Below are 24,219 nucleotides of genomic sequence, written 5' to 3'. Positions count from 1 at the left end.
TAGGGAAAGCACACTGATTGAAACCGCCCACCCTGGCCAGGCACCATAGTAACCATTTGTATGAGTTGTTTTATGACAGGAGATCCTGATAAGGAATACAGAACTAATGAGCCACCACCAACAGAAAGAGCTCGGGAAAGGTCGAAAGGAGACACCGTGTGTCCGTCCACGTCCCAGAATCCCTCTCGCCAGCATCCATCTTGGCTGAGCGATGCGTGCACCACCAGGAAAGACTCTGAATTAGAGTGATTCGCCAAAGACCACCCGGAAACTAATCCCATCACCATAAAACCGGAGATTGCGAGCCACGCGGCAGAGCAGTTCCCCTGTGTTCCCTTACCCTCCTGCTCTCCACCCGGGCGCCCTTTCCAATAAATCTCTTGCTTTGTCAGCACGTGTCTCCTCGGACAATTCTTTTCTGAGTGTTAGACAAGAGCCCAGTTCGGGCCCTGGAAGGGGTCCCCCTTCCTGCAACACAACCATCTCATCCTCTGCCGGCCCCTTCTCCTCCTGCCCTCAATCTTTCCCAGCATCAGGGTCTTTTCCAATGAGTCAGGTCTTTGCATCAGGAGGCCAAAGTACTGGAGTTTCAGCTTCAGCATCAGTTCCTCCAATGATCACCCAGGACTGATCTCCTTTAGGATGGACTAGTCTTGAAGATAAGAAGACCCATCATGCTGTGACGCCATGATGCTTCTGATCTAGGCTAAATGGGGACGGAAATCCCTGCTCTCATTGGGAAAATGGAGCAGGGATGAAAATCAGGGAAGACAAGCCCCAAACTCCTCCTTCCGCAGTGACTGTCCGCCCCTTCCTTTGCAAATCCCTTATAACCGGCTTCCTAAGAAGCCTGGTGTGCAGCCCCTCCTCACCTGCCTGCCTGCTCTCCATCTGAGAGTGTATCGTTGCTTAAATAAACTCCCATGTTACTTTCTTAACCTCTCTGCTTTGTCTCTGAATGCTTTCACGATGCAAAAAGAATCACTGGTAAGGCATGCAAGTGAGGGGCTGAGCCCTCATCAGCTTCCTGGTCTACACACCTGGGAGAGGGGGTGGGGTAGGGGTGGAGAGCAGTGAGCAGGAAGCTCAGAGGTGATGAAGGGAGCCTTGCTGAAAATGAACCGTGCGAGGCAGTGGCAAGTTGCCAGTGGTGATGATGCTGAATTTTATCTAAGCCTGTGGTCCTGGAGCACAGCAAAGGTTAAAAAGTCCCCCTGCTGGTTCCTGGATACCCCCGCCCCGCCCACACCCACCTTACCTGGGACAAGGCCAGACAGGGACCCTCCGAATGCCCGTTCTTGGCCTCACCTTAGTTCTTTCACCGGCCATTGGGAACAGGAAGCTTATTCACCAAACTTAGTTTCAGCTTCTCTGCTTCCTTCAGCCTCACCCAGAGCAGGCAGGCACCCCTGTCCTGAGCTCAGGTGCCTCCGGGAAGAACATTCTCTGACCGCCTGGCCTACAAAACCACCCTCTCAGCCCACTGCCCACTGCGGTGGTTTCTAGCTGTGTTTACTCCTCTCTGTAAAGAAACCTCTCTTGCCCAACCCTGGAGAAGCTTGCAGCTCCTCAAGTCAGCGCTTTTTCCTGTTACTAGACTCCCTCCCCGCTCACCACCCCTCCCATCGCCCGCAGGGTCCTCAAGAATAAAATTCTGTCTAAATCAGATTCTCTTCTTATCCAGCTGTGGTCAGGAAAGGCCTCCCTGAGGAGCAGAGACTTACACAGATGGACTGTGGTTTGAGGGAGAACTAGGAATCATGGGATGCAGGTTTGTTTTAAGAAAAGGATCTTTTTAGCCTAAAAGAGAAGCAGGAGGACAGAATGGTGGGGTTTGCTTAGGTTGTTTAGAGGAGGTGGTTGAAGGAGCCCAGAAAACGTAAGAAGTTGGAGAAATGGGGGAGACCAGAAAGACACGACGCTGCTTCAGCCCACAGAGGAGCCCGCGCATTCCTCCCACAGATGCTGTTTGTCAATCACCTACTGTTTGCAGGTAGTGGGGACTCAGCGGTGACTAAACTAGATATGGGTGTTGACTTGCAATCTACAGGGGAAGCCAGACATGAGCAGAGTAATCACACCCGCTCTGTTTCAAACAGTGTGCGTGCTCTGTGGGTGAGAGGCAGGCAGCAGGGGAAGCCAGACACGAGCAGAGTAATCACACCCGCTCTGTTTCAAACAGTGTGCGTGCTCTGTGGGTGAGAGGCAGGCAGCAGGGGAAGCCAGACACGAGCAGAGTAATCACACCCGCTCTATTTCAAACAGTGTGAGTGCTCTGTGGGTGAGAGGCAGGCAGCAGGACGTATTACCCTGCACCTAGACCGTCACGCCAAAATCACTGCAGACGGTGATGCAGCCATAAAATTAAGATGCTTACTCCTTGGAAGGAAAGTTATGACTAACCTAGTTAGCATATTAAAAAGCAGAGACGTTACTTTGTCAACAAAGGTCCACCTAGTCAAGGCTATGGTTTTTCCAGTAGTCATGTATGGATGTGAGAGTTGGACTGTGAAGAAAGCTGAGCACCGAAGAATTGATGCTTTTGAACTGTGGTGTTGGAGAAGACTCTTGAGAGTCCCTTGGACTGCAAGGAGATGCAACCAGTCCATTCTAAAGGAGATCAGTCCTGGGTGTTCATTGGAAGGACTGATGTTGAAGCTGATACTCCAATACTTTGGCCACCTGATGCGAAGAGCTGACTCATTGGAAAAGACCCTGATGCTGGGAAAGACTGAGGGCAGGAGGAGAAGGGGACGACAGAGGATGAGATGGTTGGATGGCATCACCAACTCAATGGACAAGCATTGGGTAAACTCTGGGAGTTGGTGATGGACAGGGAGGCCTGGTGTGCTGTGATTCATGGGGTCGCAAAGAGTCGGACACGACTGAGCGACTGAACTGAACTGAGACCATCACGTGTGGCAGAGGAGCCTGAGGAAGCTGCAGTCTCACTCACAAGGTAAATACAAATGGGCATTATCTAGGGTGGGATGTAGGGAGGGGACAGAAGGAGTGCAGCACCCTGGGAGAGACCATGGCTGAGGAAGGACAAGGCCAGTATTAGCGGGGTGGAGCCAGGGCCTCTGGACTGGATGTGCACCGTGAGCTAGTCCATAGAGTGGCTGAGGCCTGAGCAGACTAAGAATTCTGCTGCTCATTCAGAGATGAATGGGGAGGACTTCTCTGGGGTCCCGTGATTAAAACTCCACGCTCACAACGCAGGAAGCACAGGTTCGACCCCTGGTCAGGGAACTTCCACTTGCTGTCAAGAAAAACTGTCCTGCAAACACTGATGCTGCTCGCGTGAGAGTGATAGGGTGACTCATCTCCCCTTTATTTCTAGGGGTTTCCGTGGACCTCCAATCCTTTGGCCACCTGATGCGAAGAGCCAACTCATTGGAAAACACCCTGATGCTAGCAAAGACTGAAGGCAGGAGGAGAGGGGGAGCACAGAGGATGAGATGGTTGGATGGCATCACCGACTCGATGGACATGAGTTTGAGCAAGCTCTGGGAGTTGGTGATGGGCAGGGAGGCCTGGTGCGCTACGGTCCATGGGGTCGAAAAGAGTCAGACACGACTGAGCGACTGAACAACAGCGACCAGTGGTTAAAGCTTTGTTTCCATTGCAGGGGCGAGGGTTCAGTTCCTGATTGGAAAATTAAGATCCCAGCTGCCGCACGGCTGGAAAACAAAACAAACCAATAACAATAACAACAGCCAACAAAGATCAACCAGAAGACCCGTAAAGTTTTTCCAGGGGAGGGACCTGGTTAGATCCACACCTAACTGCAGAGCCAGTGTTGTCAAATTCGAGGGCCTGACGCAGTGAGGCCAAACAAACCCAAACACGCGAGTTTGGAACAGAGAAATGTTTATTGCAGAACCAAGAAAGGAGTACAGGTTTTTGGCTTGGGCTCAAAAACCCCAAACTCTCCAGTGGTTTTTGGAGAAGAATTTTTACAGGCAAATGTATAGACTTCAGAGTGTGTGAGTTCTTGTCTTTGGTTGTTGGTGAGGTAACAGGGGGGTGCACCAAGGATTGTGTGCTCAGCCTGAAGCTACCATCCTCCACCTTGGTGGGGGCCTTAATTCCTGCAGACGATATATCAATATATATGTCTCCCTTGAGGCTGGGTTAGGACTACTTTATCGCTGCCCTTCTCTTTCTTGACTGCTTTCCCTTTGTTCTGCACTCCCTCAGTTCCCTGGTGACTGCTTGAATCTGCCCTTTGGAGCTCAGGGAAGGTCTAGGAGGCTGGAGCTTTAGCTACAAGCAAGAAATGGGGGACATGGAAACGTTATTGTGGCTGGGAGGACCTCCTGCGGCCCTGCATGTTTTGACCACTTCTTGGCAGCAGAGTGGAGAGATGGACAGAGCCACAGAGGACCGGGGACCAAGCACTGTCTGCGGTTAGGAGGTCACTGGCCGTCTTTGAGGATGTAGTTCCTGAGGACACAGGGGAAGGAAGGTGGACTGAAGGCCTGAGCTGCAGGTGGCAGGGGCTGGGAGCCTGCTGCCTCCTCCACCGCCTCCCCGCCTGCCTCCCTCCCTGCCTGCCTCCCTCCCTCCATCGCCCACTGACTTGGTCGTCCTCTGGGAGCCTGCTGCCTCCTCCACCACCTCCCCGCCTGCCTGCCTCCCTCCATCGCCCACTGACTTGGCCACTGCCTTGTGGATCTTCACTGCCCAGGTTCTTAGGACGAAGGACACAGGCTGTCTGGCTGGTGGTGGGTGCACAGTCACAGCCTTGATTTTCTATTTGATCTCAAGGAAGGCTGATGGTCCTGATGGCAGGCTTAGCTCCAAAGGTCCTGCTGTTCCGTGTCCCAGAAGAGTTGCAAACGGTGGAGATCATGGCAATGGGGCAGAGACAACGGAATCAAGCGGGGTTACCTAGGGGCGCCCTGTGCGGTCTTGGCGCTGGACAGACAGGACTGTCTGGGGGTCAGGGGCTGCCCCTAAGGGGCCCTGTGGTGGGGAAGACACGCGACACGAGTCTCTCCGCCTGCCTGGGTCCCCAGGATCCCAGCTCCTTGAATACAACCCGGCCTCGAGGGAGCAGCCTTCTCCCAGCCCTTTCCTGCGGCCCCACGGCGCTGTCTCCGCACGCCTGTCACACACCTTGACGGACTGGCTACTGGTCCCCGAAAGCCCCGTCTCCCGGGCAGCTCGATGCGGAGACGAGGAGCCGGGGCTCCCAGGACTTTAGAGAAGGTGGCTTTCAAGTCGACCTCCCGGGTCTGGGCGGAAGGCAGGAAGGAACCAGCCCGAAAGTGAAGCGCAAACAGCCTAAGGGGAAGACTGACAGACCGGGGGCGGGGCGTGCCCTCTGGGCGGGGCGTGTCCTCCAGAAGGGGCGTGGCGTCGGGCTTCTCCAGGGCTTCTCGCCGGCCCGGCGCCAGCCTGTCTCCCAGGGGAGTGTCCCGGGCCGGGGGCGTGGCCGAAACGGGGCGTGTCCCGGGCGGGGGCGTGGCGTTGGGGCATCTGGGCGGAAATGCGCGGGTAGAGGCTCAGGCCTCGGGATTCGCCGGGCAGCGAGGGTCGGGGAGTTAGCTGACCGGCCGTCGTGTGCGCCTGGCGGACCTGGTGAGGCGGCAGGGCCCCAGGGTTCCGGGTGGTTGGTGGGCGGGGTGCGAGTCCACTGTGTTGCGGGGATCTGGGCTCCCAGGCCTCCGGGCCTCCGCAGGGGGCTCGGCCGTGGGCTGGGGTTAGCCACGCTGCTCGCCGGCCGCTGGCCCGGCGCACGGTCAGCTTAGCGACGTCTGTTCCTTTTTCAGGGAAGCGCAGGGCCTGGCGCCGGACGCGGCCTCGCGCCCTCGGGAGACTGAGCCTTGGCGACCCCGCAGGGTCCTCCCCGGTGCGGCGGATGACTTCCCCGGCCTTCCTGGGCGCCCTGTGCCTGGCGCTGAGCTGTTTGGGCGGCGCGCATGGGTTCTGGAGGAGGTGAGCCGCCGAAGGGGCGCGGGGCGCGGGTCTGCAGGGGAACGGGGGATAGGCGGGGTGGGGGAACACGGGTGCCCGAGCTTCGGGGTGGCTCCGGGGCGGCGCGCGCGGGCTCTGGAGGACGTGAGCTGCTGGCGGGGCGAGGGGCGCCGGTCTCCGGGGGAACGGGGGTGGACCCGGGCGCCCGAACTTGCGAGCGGCTCTAGGGACGGCGCGCGCGCGCATTCCGACCAGGGTCAGTGCGATTCTGGTAAAGTGGTCGTGGTTCCTCTTTCCTGGTTTCTTTCTCTCGCCCTCCCTCCCCTCCCCCTCGTTCCCTCTTTCCATTCTTTCCTATGCAACTGACGAATTAGGGGTAAACAGGGGCTCTGGGAGAGGATTCACATTATACTTCTGTAGAGGAGACAGAGATCTGAGTATCAGATTTGAATTTTCTTCTATTTTATTTGGGTAATGATCTTGTTAATAGAAGGAGTTCCTACTTCACTTGTAGGCGTGGGAAAAGTTCAGTTTTCCTTTTTAATGAACCATCGCTGTTGTTTTATCATTTACTTTAAAAGGTAACATTGAATTTCAGTTTTCCAAGAAAGTGTTATTTTCTGAAAACGGGCTGCATTAAATAACTAAGCATTGCCCTCAAGTTAAGAGCGGTTCACCAGAGAGGTAGTGTGGTGTGCGGATTGAGTGTGAACTGCTAGCTCAGATCCAGATGTGTGATCCAGAGCTGTCCACCAAGGTCGTTCAACCCGAAGTCCCCAGAGTGATGGCACCTGCCTCCTAGCGCCAATGCCAGGAGGCATCAGTTAAAGTACCGACCGTGCTCCGAGCCACACCTGGCCTACAGCGATCAATGCAGCAGGCCCCCTCCATAGTGATCTGCAAGTTGCGGACTTCCGAAGATGCAAACGTGTTCACATATCCAGTTAGGTAACTTAGTCCACGTGTCTGGCATACTTGTCATGCACAACTGAGATACTTGGTGAGCAAGGCAGGGGTTCGAGACCACGAGGGTGACTCAGAGCCTGAGGGCCTTGCAGCTCAGCGGGGTTTTCCCAGGCCCTCTGCCTCTGCTTGGGAGGCCTTTCTCTCTACAGGGCAGTCAGCATCTCCCGATTGGAGAGGATCTCTCTCACACTCACAGCACTCTTTAGCCGGGGTGGTATGTGGTAACTGTATTACAGACATTGTTGAGTCTTGAGTTTTATTGTAAACTCCATGCTGTTGGTCTAGTTTTCCTGGTCTCTGCCTACTCTTCCAGCCTCGGTTTCCCCCTTTGTGAAATAAGGTTTTCATACCTAGGGGAAAAAAGCATTTCTAACGCTTCTCCCATCACTAATGCTCATGCATGAGCATGAGTGAGCTCACGAGTACTAATGCTTATGCTCTTGTACTGAGCATTTGCCTATTAGTTCAGTCTGAGAAAAGTTTTCAAATATTGTGAATTCTCTGCTTTTTAAACAGTACTCAATTATTTACAAAACGGTTATGTAAGAACTTATTTCTGTTTGGCTTTTGCTTCTTCTAAAATTTCATCTATCCTAATAAAATAAAATTTCATCTATCCTGAATGACATGCCTGCTTGAGTTATATGCCCTGTTGCTACTGATGTTTTCCATCTGGAAAGTGAGTATTTCCACAAGCCAGCCTTTCTGCCCCCATCTCTGTGTGTGCCAAGCCTTGCCAGCCTAGTGGAAGAGCTTCTGCTGAGGGATGTGTGAATGCTACTCCACAGCCCCTTATGGAATGTCTTAGGGTCAGATGGGTTTCATGGGGACATTGGAAGAAGTCCTTAGGCTCCCAAGTCACGCATCCTGCAGAGAACAAGATCCCAGTGGCTGGGGTGGTGCCAAGCCCTGTGCAGCTCTGGGTGCTGTTCTGTGGCCCAGTGAGCTATAGGAACCATTGTATTTCCAGGCTTGTGGGTGTCACACGTGCTGCTAAGGGCTCATTGGTCTGTGTCTGCACTGCCTGAGCCTCTGAGGAGAAAGGGGCTTTCTGACCAGTCCTTCACTGCAGAGTCTTCCCGGTTGCCTGGTCCAGAATCCTGAGCCCCTCCCCGCCTGCCAGGCTTCCCAGGTGGCGCGGTAGTGAACAGTCTTCCAGCCAGTGTGGGAGGTACAAGAGACGTGGGTTCGATCCCTGGGTCAGGAGGATCCCCTGGAGAAGGAAATGGCAACCCACTCCAGTCATGTCCAGTTGGACATGACTGACAGGCACCCCACCGGATAGGCCTGTTACCACTTGTTCCTGGGCCATGCCGTCTGCGTTTTCTCAGTCACCATGGTCATTGTCTCCCTCACTGGCTGGTGCGCTGCAAGAGAGTAAGGACTTGGCCCCCCAGTCCTCTCAGTGACCCCCTCCCCGCCGCACCTGGGAACCCGGCTGCCCCCTCCTGCCCTCAGCAGTGCCTAGGGACATGGACCCCTCCCCGCAGCAGCAGCAGCAGCAGCAGCGGCAGCAGCAAAAGCAGCAGTGCCTGGCCGGCAGCAGGCACCCTGTGTTTATTGAGTGATCGATGGATGGATTAATTTCCCTGTAACTCAAGTTACAGAGTGAGCACCTTGTCTTTTTGCAGTGATGACCTCGAGTGGAGCAAACTAATCATGGTTCACCACTGGCCTGCGACCGTGTGCCAGGTGAGTTCTGCGGGGACCCGTGACGCCCACGGAGAGGAGGTCCCGTGCAGGCTGCTCCCCAGCGCCTCTCACTGACCGAGCCCCTGGCCCACCCGCCCCTCGAGGCCGAGCCCTCCCAAGCTGAGACCGAGCCTCCAGGAGGCCCTGCGTGAGGGGCCAGGGGCCCTGCCTCGAGAGCCAGGTGGGCGTCACAGATGCCAGAGCAGGTCTGTCCTCTGCTCAGGGGCCCTCGGGCTCATGCCCCCTTGCAAAGCTGCCCCTTGACTCCAGTTTCCCCCACCGAAGGATCATCCAATACACTGGGTGAAGAGCTGGGGTAGGGAAGCCCCCGTGGGTGCTCGGCTTTGCCCTCCACTGCCTCGCGCTGCGGGAAAGCCTGCCTGCTTTGGATTGTGTTTCCTTGGGGATGGGAGCAGGGCACGGGTGGTCATCCTGCCCTCTGCCCCCTAGTCTGAGCCTTCTGACGTCAGACATTGCCGTCACCTAAACCAGGCCTGCCCTTATTTCCAGACCAGCCATACAGAGGGGCGCTTCCCACGTCAGAAGGGGTCTAAGCAGGAGGGCTTGCGGGTGAGCCAGCTCCTCACCACACCCAACGCGTACTGTTGCGTCACTTGTCCACTGCAGGCACTGGGCCCAAGTTCTGACACCGCCGCCTGATAGTCGAGGTGTATTTCTTAATGGTTATTTATTTCGGAAAAGATCCATTTTTGCGAAATAATTTGGAGGTTCCCGTAAAGTGTTACACTGAAGATTTTTAACTCCATGATAATTATTTTACTCTCATCTTGCGTTTTTGTTGGCTCCAGATTCTCAGTACTTATTATTGCACTATTGCATTTTAACCTGGTACCTGAACAGGTCTGAATATGACTGGGTGCCATGTCAGCCTCTGGTTCTCATTTTTTGATTGCATGACAAGAAAATTATTCACGGGTAACTATGAGTGCATCCATCAGATAGACTTAATTTTCAGGCACATAAAGAAAAAAAAAAATAGCTGTTAAATTCTGTTTTCCAAAGTTTTGGTTCACCTTTTTCAAATAAAACATCCAGCCCCCGCCCCATGTGGTACCGTCATGAACATTGTTTATCGTAAATTACCACAGAATTTATTTTGTGTTAGGATTTCATTGATGTTTGTCGAAAGAAAGGAAGGTTGCTGAGTGTATTTAATAAACAAGAAACCACTTGTCTCCTGTCTTGTCTTCATAGGAAGTTGCGAGGCATTGCAAAGACCCTCCGAATTACTGGACGATACACGGATTATGGCAAGTACTTCCTGCATTTAAAACTTCAGCAGCCGCAGAAGCTGGCAACCTGGGGTTCTGGCTTCACTCTGTCCAGACGTGTATTCTGGTGATTTCTGTTAGGAGTTTACTGAGCAGGCCAGAAGCTGGTTGAGAAACATCTTTAGCCTTTCTAACATGACCTGCCTTCTGTTGCCCTTGAGTTCTGTTTTGGTAGAATGATAACAGTCTGGTTTAAATATGCATTTAAGGGTTCTGGGTACATTTTCGATCACTGAGTTTTAATGTTCTCATTTTCTTCTTTTGGAACCAATAAGTAAATGCATAAAAATAAATGTATGTACGTTATTCGTATGTGATCTGTATCTACAGTATACATACTCCACAGACACCGGATTTTTCCTGCCGGTTTTGCCTGCAGTTCGTTTCCTTTGGTTTTTGCGGTGTGCGCATGTATTCATGACGTTAAACTGTGTGCGTTTGTTTGTCCAGAGGGAGCGACCGGGTCTCCCCCTCCCTTGAGAGGCGGGCAGTCCTGGCTCCTGCTGGCCCCAGTGTCCCTCAGGGACAGGGTCAGGGGCATGCTGGTCAAACAGGGTCCTGAGGACCGGGCCTCATCCCACCTCTGGTTTCTGTGACTTCACTGGTGCCCTCGGCCGCTGCCCAGCTGGAGGGGCGGCACCCAGCTCCGGGGAGTGGGGCTGGTTTCGGGGCTGGGCAGGCCTGTCCACCCTGGAGAAAGCACGTGTGGTCCCTCGCGATCTAAGCCGCACGTGGGGACGGAGCGTGGACCCGTCCAGAACTGGACGCATGAGGACAGAATCAGGCTCAAGTGGAGGGACACATGCTCCGTGCTAGAACATTCCCGCAGCCCACCTTGAGTCGTCACCAGGTGCGTCCTGAGCACGACACGCACCTTGTATCAATGGTCCTCATCGCCTTTAAAGAGGTGGGACCTCTTGCTGTTCTCAAGTTATGCTTGTTGAATGGAGGTTTGCAAGTAACTCAAAAAGTGTTGGTTGCTCAGTCATGTCCAACTCTTTGCAACCCTATGGACTGTAGCCCGCCAGGCTCCTCTGTTCATGGGACTCTCCAGGCAAGAATACTGGAGTGGGTTGCCATGGCCTTCTCCAGGGTATCTTCCCAATCCAGGGGTTGAACCTGGGTCTCCTGCATTGCAGACAGACTCTGATCACAGAACCACCAGAGAAGCGCCAGAACCTGGCCAAGTATCTCCACCGACCCAGTTCTGGCTCGCCCCCTACTGGGCTGTCTATTTGCTTCCTGAGCTGGAAAGCCTGTTTGCACTGTGCCTGAAGTTTCGGACAACTTACCGCTTTGAAGGGAACTTTAGTATTGCCCGCTTGTGCCCAAGCGTGACTCACCCCCTTTCATTCTCTCCAGACCACAACTCGAGTGTTTTCTCATGCCATTTGGAACCAGCCCAACCAAGACTAATTTCTCTTTATTTTTTCAACTCTAATTTCAAGGCCCGATAAAAGTGAAGCATGTAACCGATCCTGGCCCTTTAATCCACATGAGATCAAGGTACTAACTTTAATAATGTTCCCACCGCAGAGTCTCCCAAAAGATTAGCTGCTCCTCTAGGTGTGCCCTCAAAGCTGTGTCTGAAGTGTGTTCACCACGTTCATGGGTATCTAAAGCAGCCCCACGGATTAAGGACGATCTGTGTTTCAGTAAGTCCTCTGCCCTGGGCCCGATGGACTGCAGCGATGTGTGAGGGGCAGCAGGGGTGAGCAGGCCGGCCCTGGCTCTAGCCCGTGGCCCATAGTTCCTAGTCTGAGACCCCTGCCAGCTGGGCATGAGCTCAGGCATGTGTACCGCCCTGGCTTGCAGGAGTGCCGTGGCCCCCAGGGTGTCCTTTCTGGCTGTGGATGGGTTTCTCAGTGGGGCCAGTGAGCAAGGAAGACAGGATGGGTCTTTCCAGGACAAAGACTTGTATTGCAGAGTAACTCTGGGCGCTGAGGTTACGAGAGCTGGTAGCGGCCACGCACACGCGCGTGCGCGTGCACACACACACACACACACACATGCGAGCACAGCTTTCCACGGGGTGCTGACAACCCCTCGTGTGTGATGGCCAACTGTCAGAGACTTGTGACTTCGTACCTGGACTTACTGGGCAGGGTCTGCGAGTTCCTGAGACCTCTCTGAAACTGTGGGGCAGACTTGGGATTTGCCTGAATTATGGGCCCTTCCCAGGACTGCACGGCCCCCAGAAGCATAAGGTAATCGCATCCAAACCAGTCACAGGTTCTCGTGCCAGCCGTGCATCGGGCACTGTGCTGGGGGCCGGGGCAGAACCAGGTGTGATCTCCAGCCCACCCTGCCTGCAGCCGGGAGCCAGGACAGACGTCCCCTCTGGGTGCCTGGAGGGGAGGGTAGTCAGAGCTGAGGACGGTAGGCCTGGGCCCGGCTCTCCTGAGGAGGTAGTGGTGAGCTGGGATCCAGCTTAACCAGAGACAGGAGAGGCAGCAGCGTGGGCAAAGGCTCCGGGGTAGGACGGAGCTTTGGAGCAGCTGGGAGGAAGCCAGTGTGGCTGGGGGTGAGCCGTGGGCCCGGGCAGTGTTCCTCAGAGTCCTGTGTGCTGGTTAAGGCTTGTGTGTCTGAGTAAGACGCAGACGTAGTCGTTGGAAACATTCAAGCTGGAGAGAGAAGGAAGCCAGTGTCACGGCTTGATACTTTTGTGGTTTTTTAACGGTGACTAGTACTCCACTGTGTGGGTGGACGTGATTTGTCTAGCCGTTCACCCGTCAGAGCTTGTATTTTCACAAAAGCCTTCACGATTCCCCAGACTTCACTTTTTACGTGTGTCTTAAGAAACACGTCATGCAAAGTAAACTGAGTCGTTTTACTCACCTGAGCGCTATTAACTCACAGAGCTCAGTTTCGTTTCGTTTTTTAACGTGTTCATTTATCAGATCTGCCTTCTAGGTTTGAGTTGTCAAGCCTAACGTGGATTTATTATCATTGCTGTCTTTACGTGCAGGACCTTTTGCCAGACATGAAGATGTACTGGCCCGATCTGCTCCATCCGTCCAACTGCAGCCTCCAGTTCTGGTGAGTCTGAGTTCCCAGGCCCGTCTCGGGCCCCAGAGCCCAGGTGTGAGGTGGGACCACGGGAGCGGGGGTGACGGAGAGCCTGGCTCCTGAGGCTGTGGAGCTGGAGCGGCCTCGCCTGTGCCGCGCCCTCTTGGAGCAGTCCTCCAGTGGATAAAAAATGAGGGCGAGGGGAAGTGACTTTGTAAACTTGCCTTTTAATCCATTATATCTTTCACTTTGTGTGCGTCCTAAGTCACTTCGATTGTGTCTGACTCTTTGTGACTCTATGGACTGTAGCCTGCCAGGCCCCTCTGTCCATGGGATTCTCCCGGCAAGAATACTGGAGTGGTTGCCATGCCCTCCTGCAGGTGTTCTTCTGGACCCAGAGATTAAACCTGGGTCTCCTGCATTGGCGGGTGGATTCTTTACCACTGATGCCACCTGGGAAGCCCTCCCTCACTGCAGGATGGCAATTTATAATTCATCTCACAGTGAATCAGGTTTTGGCCAAAGTGATTCACTTAACTTGGAAGTATATTTGTGTAGACTCTTCAGTCACTGGGTTCAGTTCAGTGGCTCAGTTGTGTCCGACTCTTTGCCATCCCATGAACTGCTGCATGCCGGGCCTCCCTGTCCATCACCAACTCCCAGAATTCACTCAAACTCATATCCATCCAGTCGGTGATGCCATCCAGCCATTTCATCCTCTGTCGTCCCCTTCTCCTCCTGCCCCCAATCCCTCCCAGCATCAGGGTCTTTTCCAATGAGTTAACTCTTTGCATGTGTTGGCCAAAGTATTGGAGTTTCAGCTTTAGCATCAGTCCTTCCAATGAACACCCAGGACTGATCTCCTTTAGGATGGACAGGTTGGACCTCCTTGCAGTCCAAATGACTCTCAAGAGTCTTCTGGAGGAGTTAAATTTTGGAGAAAAGCTTTTTGAAACAAAGCAGAGTGACAATGACATTTATCCTCCTGGTTCGTGGGTGTTCGGTTTGCGAGTTCACTAGAGGGCGTGTGGCTGGGAGGTGGTTCGCTCACGGCTCTGGGTCCAGACGCTGTAAAGGTTTGGGAGACAAACAGTCCACGTCTTCAGTGCTGGCTCTGAGCAACCTGAGGTCTGGAACGTGGTTTCAGAACAGACTGTGGCCTACATGAGTTGAAATAGTGAAAAACAATTTAAAAAACTTCTAGCACTTCATGGTATACTTAAAAATAAAAACTCTCTGGTGACTAAACAGAAGAGATTTCAGTACTTAGAATATTCCAGATAGAATCAGTCAGGTTTTTGCCAAAGCTTAAAAATATACCACTAAACACACACAAAGCATCTCCCCAGGTGGCACAGTGGTAAAGAACCCGCCTGCCAATGCAGGAACAAAAAGAGACCCAGGTGTGATCCCTGGGTCAGGAAGATCCCCTGGAGGAGGGCATGGCAACCCACTCCAGTATTCTTGCCTGGAGAATCCCATGGACAGAGGAGCCTGGTGGGCTCCAGTCCATGGGGTTGCAAAGAGTTGGACACGAAATGAGCGACTGTACACACACACACACACATAACACAAAGATGGCCTTCGGTGGGTGAGTCCTTCAGCGTCTGATGAGATGATGTGGCAGAACACGCACTTGGCTTTGTGTCTAATAAGGGCAAAATGATTCACCTTTCCGCTTGGGTGTTTAAACGACGCACTTAGAAACTCGTTCTAAATGACTAAGGTAGTGTTCGTGCCTTCGGATGTGGAGATGGCGCTCGTGTGGCCGGGCGCTCACCGGCTCGCGGGTTATTACCAGCTCCCTGGTTACTACCGGCTCCCTGGTTATTGCCCATGGGTGGCTGTTACCCAGGTCGCCCTGCTATCTTGGATCAAATGTCCACAGAGGTGTCCTGGCGTCTCCTGTCCTTAAGGAAGAGGCTTATTTCAGAAAACTTTTCTCTTTAATCTCAAATGGGAATTGCATACGCAAAGGAGAGGGTCCTGGTATCGGTTGGTGCTCAAGATAGTTCCCTAAGATTAAATCTGTTAACAAAACCAGCCATCCTGAAAAATACTGTGCACATGACCATCTGCAAAATAGGGGTGTTATTGGTTTCTGATTCTTGTAAGAAAAAGGAGGACTTCCCAGGAGGTTAAGTGGTAAAGAATCGGCCTGCTAATGCACGAGATGTGGGTTTGACCCCTGGGTTGGGAATATCCCCTGGAGGAGGAAATGGCTACCCATTCCAGTATTCTTGCCCTGGAGAATCCCATGAACAGAGGAGCCTGGTGGGCTCCCGTCCATGGGGTTGCAAAGAGCTGGACACAGCTGAGCATCTAAACGACAAGAAAAAGAAGGAGAGTTTGGTCATCTCTAACATCTGTTGAGTTAACTTGCTCCAGGAACAACAATGGACATTTCTTGACTATTACATGCCAGGAGCTGCTTGGGCGTGTGTGACTGCTTCCGCCCCTGACTTCTCCAGCTCCTTCTGTGGGAGATTCTAGAATGACTGTCCCTGTTGTGCAGAAACTGAGGCCCCCATAATTCAGTTCATGTTCAGCTAGTTGAAAAGAGTCTCCTTTTTCTACTTCGTAGAATTTAGAAAGTTAAGAAATAATTCCGTGTGGGTGCTATTGTAGATGAAGAAAGTTGATTATTCATCTGTTTTTAATCTCTCCTCATGGTTTTCTCGCAGCTCAGCTCATAAAGAATCTGCCTGCAATGCAGGAGACCCTGGTTTGATTCCTGGGTCAGGAAGATCTGCTAGAGAAGGGATACCCGCTTTAGTATTCTGTCCTGGAGAATTCCATGGATTGTACAGTCCATGGGGTCGTAAAGAGTCAGACACGACTGAGCGACTTTCACTTTCACGTTTCCCTCTCATGGTTTTCCTGGGTCCGGGAGACTGGTGACTCACAGCCGTTGCCCTCACTCAGGACCACTCCCTGGCGATGCCACCGAAGAATCAGTGCACATTTAGGCTGTGCTTCCATGAGACTGTGTGTGGGTGCCTTCTGAGAGCTTGCATGACTGTCGTTATTAAATCTTCGTGAATTAATCGTTGATAAAGCCGATGCCCGTGTGGTTTTTCCATGTTAACCATGGTTAGCTTCTGAGTTGACAAATTGTCAATCATTCTAAATCAATCCATCCATGTTTGGCAGTTGACTGGTTGGCAGCGCGGGGCATCGGAAGGGCCCCGAGCGTGGGTTGAGGCAGGCCAGGGTCGCCTGGCTGGGCGGCCGTGAAGCTGGGCTGCTCACTGGCCCCTGTGAGCCTCGGTGTCCCCACTGGTAAACCAGCAGTTGTGTTTTCACTTTGCAGCATTGTGAGACTCAAGTGAAGGATGCGAAAACATTTTGTAAAACTTCATTGCATGTATGTGTGCTCAGTCGTGTCTGACTCTTTTTCAGCCCCACGGCCTGTAACCTGCCTATCCTCCGTCCGTGGAATTCTCCAGGCAAGAATACTAGAGTGGGTTGCCATTCCCTTCTCCAGGGGATCTTCCAGACCCAGGGATCAAACCCACGTCTCCTGTACTGGGAGGCGGATTCTTCACCACCAAGCCACCTGGTTTCAGTTCAGTTCAGTTCAGTCACTCAGTCATGAACAACTCTTTGTGACCCCATGAATCGCAGTACACCAGGCCTCCCTGTCCATCACCAACTCCCAGAGTTCACTCAAACTCACGTCTGTCGAGTCACTGATGCCATCCAGCATCTCATCCTCTGTCCTCCTCCTGCCCCCAATCCCTCCCAGCATTAGGGTCTTTTCCAGTGAGTCATCTCTTCCCATCAGGTGGCCAAAGTATTGGAGCTTCAGCTTCAGCATCAGTCCTTCTAGTGAACACCCAAGACTGATCTCCTTTAGGATGGACTGGTTGGATCTCCTTGCAGTCCACAGGACTCTCAAGAGTCTTCTCCAACACCACAGTTCAAAAGTATCAGTTCTTCGGCTCTCAGCTTTCTTCACCATCTAACTCTCACATCCCTACATGACCACTGGAAAAGCCATAGCCTTGACTAGACAGAACTTTGTTGGCAAAGTAATATCTCTGCTTTTCAATATGCTATCTAGGTTGGTCATAACTTTACTTCCAAAGAGTAAGCGTCTTTTAATTTTATGGCTGCAATCACCATCTGCAGTGATTTTGGAGCCCAGAAAAATAAAATCTGACACTATTTCCACTGTTTCCCCATCTATTTCCCATGAAGTGCTGGGACCAGATGGCATGATCTTCGTTTTCTGAATGTTGAGCTTTAAGCCAACTTTTTCACTCTCCTCTTTCACTTTCATCAAGAGGCTTTTTAGTTCCTCTTCACTTTCTGCCATAGGGTGGTGTCATCTGCATATCTGAGGTTATTGATATTTCTCCCCGCAATCTTGATTCCAGCTTGTGCTTCTTCCAGCCCAGCATTTCTCATGATGTACTCTGTGTATAAGTTAAATAAGCAGGGTGACAATATACAGCCTTGACATACTCCTTTTCCTGGAACCAGTCTGTTGTTCCATGTCCAGTTTTAACTGTTGCTTCCTGACCTGCATATAGATTTCTCAAGAGGCAGGTCAGGTGGTCTGGTATTTCCATCTCTTTCAGAATTTTCCACAGTTTATTGTGATCCACACAGTCAAAGGCTTTGGCATAGTCAATAAAGCAGAAATAGATGTTTTTCTGGAACTCTCTTGGTTTTTCGATGATCCAGCAGATGTTGGCAATTTGATATCTGGTTCCTCTGCCTTTTCTAAAACCAGCTTGAATATCTGGAAGTTCACGGTTCACGTACTGCTGAAGCCTGGCTTGGAGAATTTTGAGCATTACTTTACTAGCATGTGAGATGAGTGCAATTGTGTGGTAGTTTGAGCATTCTTTGGCATTGCCTTTCTTTGGGATTGGAATGAAAACTGACCTTTTCCAGTCTTGTGGCCACTGCTGAGTTTTCCAAATTTGCTTGCATATTGAATGCAGCACTTTCACAGCATCATCTTTCAGGATTTGAAATAGCTCAACTGGAATTCCATCACCTCCACTAGCTTTATTCGTAATGATGCTTTCTATGGCCCACTTGACTTCACGTTCCAGGATGTCTGGCTCTAGGTGAGTGATCACATCATCATGATTATGAGTTGTGAAGCTCTTTTTTATACAGTTCTTCTGTGTATTCTTGCCACCTCTTCTGAATATCTTCTGCTTCTGTTAGGTCCATACCATTTCTGTCCTTTACCGAACCCATCTTTGCATGAAATGTTCCCTTGGTATCTCTAATTTTCTTGAAGAGATCCCTAGTCTTTCCCATCCTGTTGTTTTCCTCTATTTCTTTGCATTGATCACTGAGGAAGGCTTTCTTATCTCTCCTTGCTATTCTTTGGAACTCTGCATTCAGATGCTTATATCTTTCCTTTTCTCCTTTGCTTTTCGCGTCTCTTCTTTTCACAGCCACCTGGTTTAATCTTCAATAAAACGCGAGCAATTATTACCAGTAGTGGTGTTTTTCTTCCATACAAATCGCTGCTTGTTTGCGGGCATTTGGCTGGGCTTCTGCTTCCGTGCAGTCGTCTCTGTAGATGACGTGTATGCTGCAATGAGCATGGGGAACTGGCTCAGGCCGTCCTGGTGATGAGTGAGCCTGCGTTTTCTCGCCAGTGGCTGAGGCATGGCCGTCCAGCCGCGCCCGTCACATCCCCTGCTGTCCAGCCAGGGCTCCCCGGAAGGACACCCAGAGCCGTGTCATCCTGTGAGGCCTGAACTACAGCATTCGCTTCTTTCTCAGTTTGGTTTGCTGTTAGTCTCAAAAGTGAGTTGGAGCTTCCTGGTGGAGGAAGGCCTGAAGAAAACTGACAAGGGCTGGCGGTGCTCGATTGGGTCCGGCGGGGCCTGGGGCCCATGCTGAGAGGAGGACGTCTGTCCTTCCCGCTTTGTGAAAACGACAGTCTGCCTCCTGCCCGGATGCCCTGCACGAGCAGCTGTGCAGGTGGTTTATTGAGAGGTGGTGGTATTACCTTTTAAAGTGAAAAGTGAAGTTGCTCAGTTGTGTCCGACTCTTTGCCATGCCATGGACTATAGCCCACCACGCTCCTCCGTCCATGGGGTTTTCCAGGCAAGAGTACTGGAGTGGGGTGCCATTTCCTTCTCCAACATTACCTTTTAACCAGTTTTGTTTTTTGTTTTTTTTTTAACACACCCTTACAGGAGCCATGAGTGGAAGAAGCACGGGACCTGTGCTGCTCAGCTGGATGCCCTCAATTCCCAGAGGAAGTACTTTGGCAAGAGTCTGGATCTGTATAAGGCACTGGCCCTGACCAGGTGGGAGACCCAGGCCTGTAACCTTGCCTCCTGCACCCCACTCTCCCAAGTCACCGCACACCCACACCCTAGGCCTGGGGATGAACGCGGCTGCGAGTTGCCCGGCGCAGCATCCCTGACTCGGGTACCACGGTCCCGGGAACCGGGCAGGGGAGTCATGCTGAGAAACACACACCTCCTCCCACGAGCCTTTCCAGACCCCTGGGGGCCTGACTGCATGGAGCGGACTCAGAGATTCAAGGGGCTCATCACGCAGGTCCTGGGAGAAGTCGCCTGCACGGGAGACCCCTGGGCACCTCCCTCCAGGGAGGAAGGCATCCCCTGTTCACCAGCACAGACCTCACGGTCCTGGCTCACAAGCAGTGTGAGTCCAGCCGACTCTGCAGCCCAGGTTTTATTGAATCCAGCAGTAAGAGGAGAATATGTGGTTATACTGAAATTTTTAAGGTCAAATATTTGAATAATTCGTCCCTTCAGCCAACAACTACTTACTTACTAAGGACCTCCTGGTTACCCTTCCTGAATCTGCGTGGCTTTCCATACACACACCCAAGTGCAGAGTTGCTGAATTCTGGGACCCCTGGAGCATCAGCCAGGCCCCCAGGGGTGGACAGGCTGAGTCCTGTCCTCCCTGGGGTGCATTCCCTGGGGCCTGCCGAGGAAGGGCACTCCTGCCCACCAAGTGTCTGATGGAGACTACGTAGAACTGCTGTAGAGAAGTCATATAGTCTCCCAGCTTCTCCAAGGAAAATACAAAATCTCAGTGCTCACAAAATTAGGCGTCAAAACACGTCCTTTCTATTTGGCCCTGTGTTATAAACCACTGGGCTTCCCAGGCAGCACGGGGAGGGGACCCGCCTGCCAGTGCAGGAGACATGAGACGCAGGTTTAGTCCCTGGGTTGGGAAGATCCCCTGGAGGAGGGCATGGCAAGCCACTCCAGTGTTCTTGCCTGGAGAATCTCATGGACAGAGGAGCCTGGAGGGCTACACTCCATGGGGTCACAAAGAGCAGGTTAAAACCACGTGCTTTAGAAAGCGATTCAAGGCGTTGAAAGTATTTTAAAGACCGATTTAATTTGGGGTTGTTAGGATAAGCCTAGAATCCAGAATCAGCTGCTAGCTGTCCTTGAGGACAGGCATGGCGGGTAGGTGGTTATGTGGTGCCTACTCCAGTTGGCGGCAGCCACCAGGACTGGTGCTGAGAGGTTCCGGTGCTGGAAGGGGGCCCAGATGAGGCCTCGTGTGCCCACGGCGAGGGGAGGTCGGGTGGCCTGGGTTTCACCCATGTTCGCTGTGTCAGCAGACTTATGGCCCCAGGTAGTGAAACTGCACACTTCCCTTTAACAGGGTCTTCATTTTTATTATGAAATGTGATAGCAACAAGAAAGGAAATCGGACCTTCATTATACAGCTTCTTTTTTTTTTTTTTGCTTTAAAATTTAGCATGCTCCAGAAATTGGGGATAGAACCATCTACCGACCACTACTACCAGGTAAGTCTTGCTTCTGGCTTCTTATCAAACGCGTGTCCGCCAACTGGGGACGCCCGGCCTCGACCGGCTGTCACGTCAGCCGTGAGCTATACTCTGGTTTCAAAGAACCCAAACCAGCCCCTCCCACTTCTAATGCAGTTTATCCGATTTCAGGTGTCAGACATCAGAGACGCGCTTGTCACCGTGTACAAAGTCGTGCCCAAAGTCCAGTGTTTTCTGCTAGAGAAGGTCAGATATGCTGTGCTCTGTCATCCCTTCTGTCTCTACCAAGACCACCCGTGCAGCCTTCTGAGAGCTTGTGCTCGCCGTGGAGTTCCCAGGGGCAGCGTTGTGTGTGTGTTGGGGGGTGAGGGGAGAGGGTGCGTGCAGGTGTACAAATGCGTATGTCCATGTGTGTGTGTGTGTGTGCTTTGAAATAACAGGCTGTTGTTTGACACCGTGCTGGGCGGGCTGCTGTTCCGGCAGCTTCTCCCTAGCAGGGGGGCTCCTGTTCCGGAAGGCAGTGAGGCAGGGACAGGGCCCGTGGGCGTATCGTGCGGTGTCCACGTCGTTAGTCCCATCAGCTGTCGTTTTCCGTCGCACTTCCAGATGAGTCGTCCTTTCCTCTGTCAGCTGTTGAAGTCTTAAATTCATTTACCGATAGGGTGCCGTTTACCTGTTTATCGATTGTGATGCAGACACGGTGTGTGTGGGTGTGACTGCACGCACCTTTGTCCAAGTGTACATTTCAGGCTGGCTCAGGGGTGGGGCTGGAGGGGACCACCTCCAGAATGCCCCCACTTGCATTCTGAAGCGTCTTCGCTCTTCCCTTCAGGGCCAGGAGGTGCAGCTCCTCGGGCAGGTGGAACTGTGCTTCTCCAAGGACCTGCAGCTGCAGAACTGCTCGCATGCTGCGGAGCCGGCGGCCCGTAGGCAGGAAGCCTGGCCGAACCTGGGCCTGCATGTCTGCAATGACGGCCCGGTCCTATACCCTCCGCTCAACGAGACCAAACTCTGATGCTGCGGTTTGTAAATCTGTACTTTGAAAAGCAAGAGAAACTGACAGACCACTGCTTTTTAAAAAGCAGCTCGCCACCGCCTTCACCTGGGCCTCTTCTGTTCGTCCTGCTGTGCACCTCGTGTCTGGGAGTTGTCTTGTGGTCCCTGTAAGGGTGGGGTGAGCAGGGGGTGCACCGGAAGGGAGGGGGTATCCCCACCTCTTGGCTGCCTAGTGGTTGGAGTGAAGCTCTGGTTTCCTTTTTCTCTCCTTTGGCAATCTCTGCGACCTCCTTGGAAAATAAGGCAGGCCCGCTTGGAGCCTGGGCCGGTGGTGCAGACTCAGGAGAACTCATCCCTGTGTCTCTCAGCTCTGAGGACACGTTGGGGGCTGTCAGGACCAGCCCTCAAGCAGGAGCCCAGGCTGCACACAGATGGGGGTGGTGGTGCTGGAGGGAGTCTCTGCCTCGGGCCTCAGGGCTGTTGGCTCCTGTTCTGCGGTCACCTGCCAGTGTCTCCCCTGGGGGGCTGGTGCGGATGGCCCAGTGTCCCCTGAGGGCCCTGGTGCTGGCAGGCAAGATGCTCTGTGTGTGTGTGGGTGGAGGGGGGAATCTGAGTGTGTGCCGAGTGCCAGCCCACACCCCCACGGCATAGGTCCCCCTCCCTGCAGACTGGAAGCCCCGCAGGGCAGTCAGTCCAGCAGCTCCCCCTTCCTCCCTGGGAAGGCGGCATCGGTCCTCAGGCACTGGGACTGAGGAGGCCCCCGGGGGCGGGTCCGTGTCCCCGAGGTGCTGCCTGGAGGCAGGGTCCCTCTCGCCGATGAAGCGCGTCCAGGCTCAGGCGGCTCTGAAGACAAACGTGCCCAGCGATGGGTGAAGCTTCGTCCAGAGGGAGCTGAGCGGCGCGTCAGAAATCCAGTCAGATTTTGGCCCGTCTCTTTCCCTAAGGGAGGGAGAGACACCCTGCTCTCCACGTCCAGGCTGGGGCCACACGCGGCCTCTGCCGGGCTCCCCTGCACCCCAGGCTCACACGCGCCGCAGGCCGCCCACCTCTGTCTCCTGAGTTTCCCTGTTGCCCGGCGGCTGAGGGCATCTGCTTCTCCCTCTGCTCATTTGCGTCTGGCTCCTCAGCAAAGGCGAAGGAGGAAACATGACAGAGGCTTCATCTGCGCCCAGGCCGGCCGACACCTCCTCCTCCGGGCCTCACTGGAGCGAGCCTCTGTCCCCTGGAGAGAAGTTCAAAAGGCGGTTGTTGTTTCTTCTGACTCATGTTGCAAATACATGGCTCAAGGCTAGGGTTTCTACTTCATTATTTCCGGATGAGCTGGTAAATTTAAATAAAGCTTCATATTTGAATTGAATTTATTATAAAATAATAATATTCTCAGCTTTGGAGAATCAAAAAAAACAGTGGTCTGCTGATACTCCTTGGACACTAGTCTTTCTAAAATTTGCCTGCGTGCTTTTTAAATAGGCTATAATTTTTCAAATAAAATGTGTTTATTATTATTCAATCTGAGCATTTCTTGAGGGTAGGCTGAAACTTGAGCAGGATGGTGTAACAGTGAAGGGCAGCTGAAGAGTGAAATGAAGCAAAATGTCAGCGGTCCTAAGATTTCGGATGTGGACCGAATGGGATAAAATCAGGAGCAGGCTTAGCAATTCCTAACAGGATCATCGTCCAGTCAGTGCTCGTGGCTTTTTATTAACATTTCTGTGTGGCCTCGAGCGCAGAATCAGCAGTGATGACATGGCTGATAACCTGAGTCCAATCGGTAAGTATCAGGCGCCGGGCTGCGGGTGACCAGAGAAGAAGGGAAGTCTCTGTTCAGAGCCCGAACCTCAGAGGAGCCAGGGTCTTCTGGGCAGGCATCACTGAATATGATTTTGAACAAGGACCTGAAGGAAATGAGGCTGCAGTCCATGGAGGAAGCACCTTCCTGGTGATGGAAGCAGCCAGAGCAGAGGCCCAGGGCAGCAGCAGGCCTGTGTGAGAACAGCCGGAAGGCGGGTGTGCGAGGCCCACGGGCGCTGAGCAGCGCCCTCGAGGTTCACCTCCACCTGTAAAGGCTCCTGTGCTGCTGGAGTCCCCGAGCATCCGCAGGGGCGTTAGCTCCAGACCAGTGTTCCCTAGCCATCGTGTGAATGAATGATCAGACTGATGAGGGAAGAGACGCGTGTGTGTCCTAGGCCTCTGCGGCCAGAGCATCCGCAGGGGCGTTAGCTCCAGACCAGTGTTCCCTAGCCATCGTGTGAATGAATGATCAGACTGATGAGGGAAGAGACACGCGTGTCTCCAAGGCCTCTGTGGGGCATGTCAGCTTGCATCCTGCACAGACAAGGACACACACGTGGTCTAATTGTCTGTTTTATCCTTCTGGGTGTTTTGTGAACTCTCAACCAGGAATGAAAATTTAATCCAGGTCCTAAGGCAATTGAAATTGTACTGTAAATGATTTTGCACAATTTAACTCTGTTGGCTAAATTCATCACTGCAGAGGGCTGAAAAACCCTTCAGTGAGCATAAGAAAAAAAGACTTCCCTGGAAAGCTCTGGCTCAGGAAATGAAATTAGCAGG

At 52.8% G+C, this 24,219-nt stretch overlaps 1 protein-coding gene and 1 long non-coding RNA gene across 2 annotated transcripts; both read left to right on the top strand.

The window, feature by feature from the left end:
• Positions 1–1,695: 1,695 nt before the first annotated feature.
• Positions 1,696–5,288, top strand: LOC133254299 (uncharacterized). Its single transcript, XR_009738642.1, has 2 exons — positions 1,696–2,959; positions 3,344–5,288. It is a non-coding gene; the product is annotated as an uncharacterized LOC133254299 (long non-coding RNA).
• Positions 5,289–5,478: 190 nt separating this feature from the next.
• Positions 5,479–23,155, top strand: RNASET2 (ribonuclease T2). The gene is made up of 10 exons (XM_061428540.1): positions 5,479–5,589; positions 5,781–5,946; positions 8,523–8,583; positions 9,799–9,854; positions 11,324–11,381; positions 12,844–12,914; positions 19,061–19,174; positions 20,619–20,667; positions 20,821–20,895; positions 21,482–23,155. Exons 2-10 carry the CDS (start codon positions 5,870–5,872, stop codon positions 21,662–21,664), a joined length of 744 nt encoding a protein of 247 aa, XP_061284524.1. The 5' UTR covers positions 5,479–5,589; positions 5,781–5,869; the 3' UTR covers positions 21,665–23,155.
• The last annotated feature ends 1,064 nt before the right edge of the window (positions 23,156–24,219 follow it).

This window comes from Bos javanicus, chromosome 9 (genome assembly GCF_032452875.1).
Source record: "Bos javanicus breed banteng chromosome 9, ARS-OSU_banteng_1.0, whole genome shotgun sequence".
Taxonomy (NCBI): domain Eukaryota; kingdom Metazoa; phylum Chordata; class Mammalia; order Artiodactyla; family Bovidae; genus Bos; species Bos javanicus.
The sequence above is the reverse complement of the archived record's forward strand: the minus strand, read 5'-3'. Positions and strand labels throughout refer to the sequence as shown.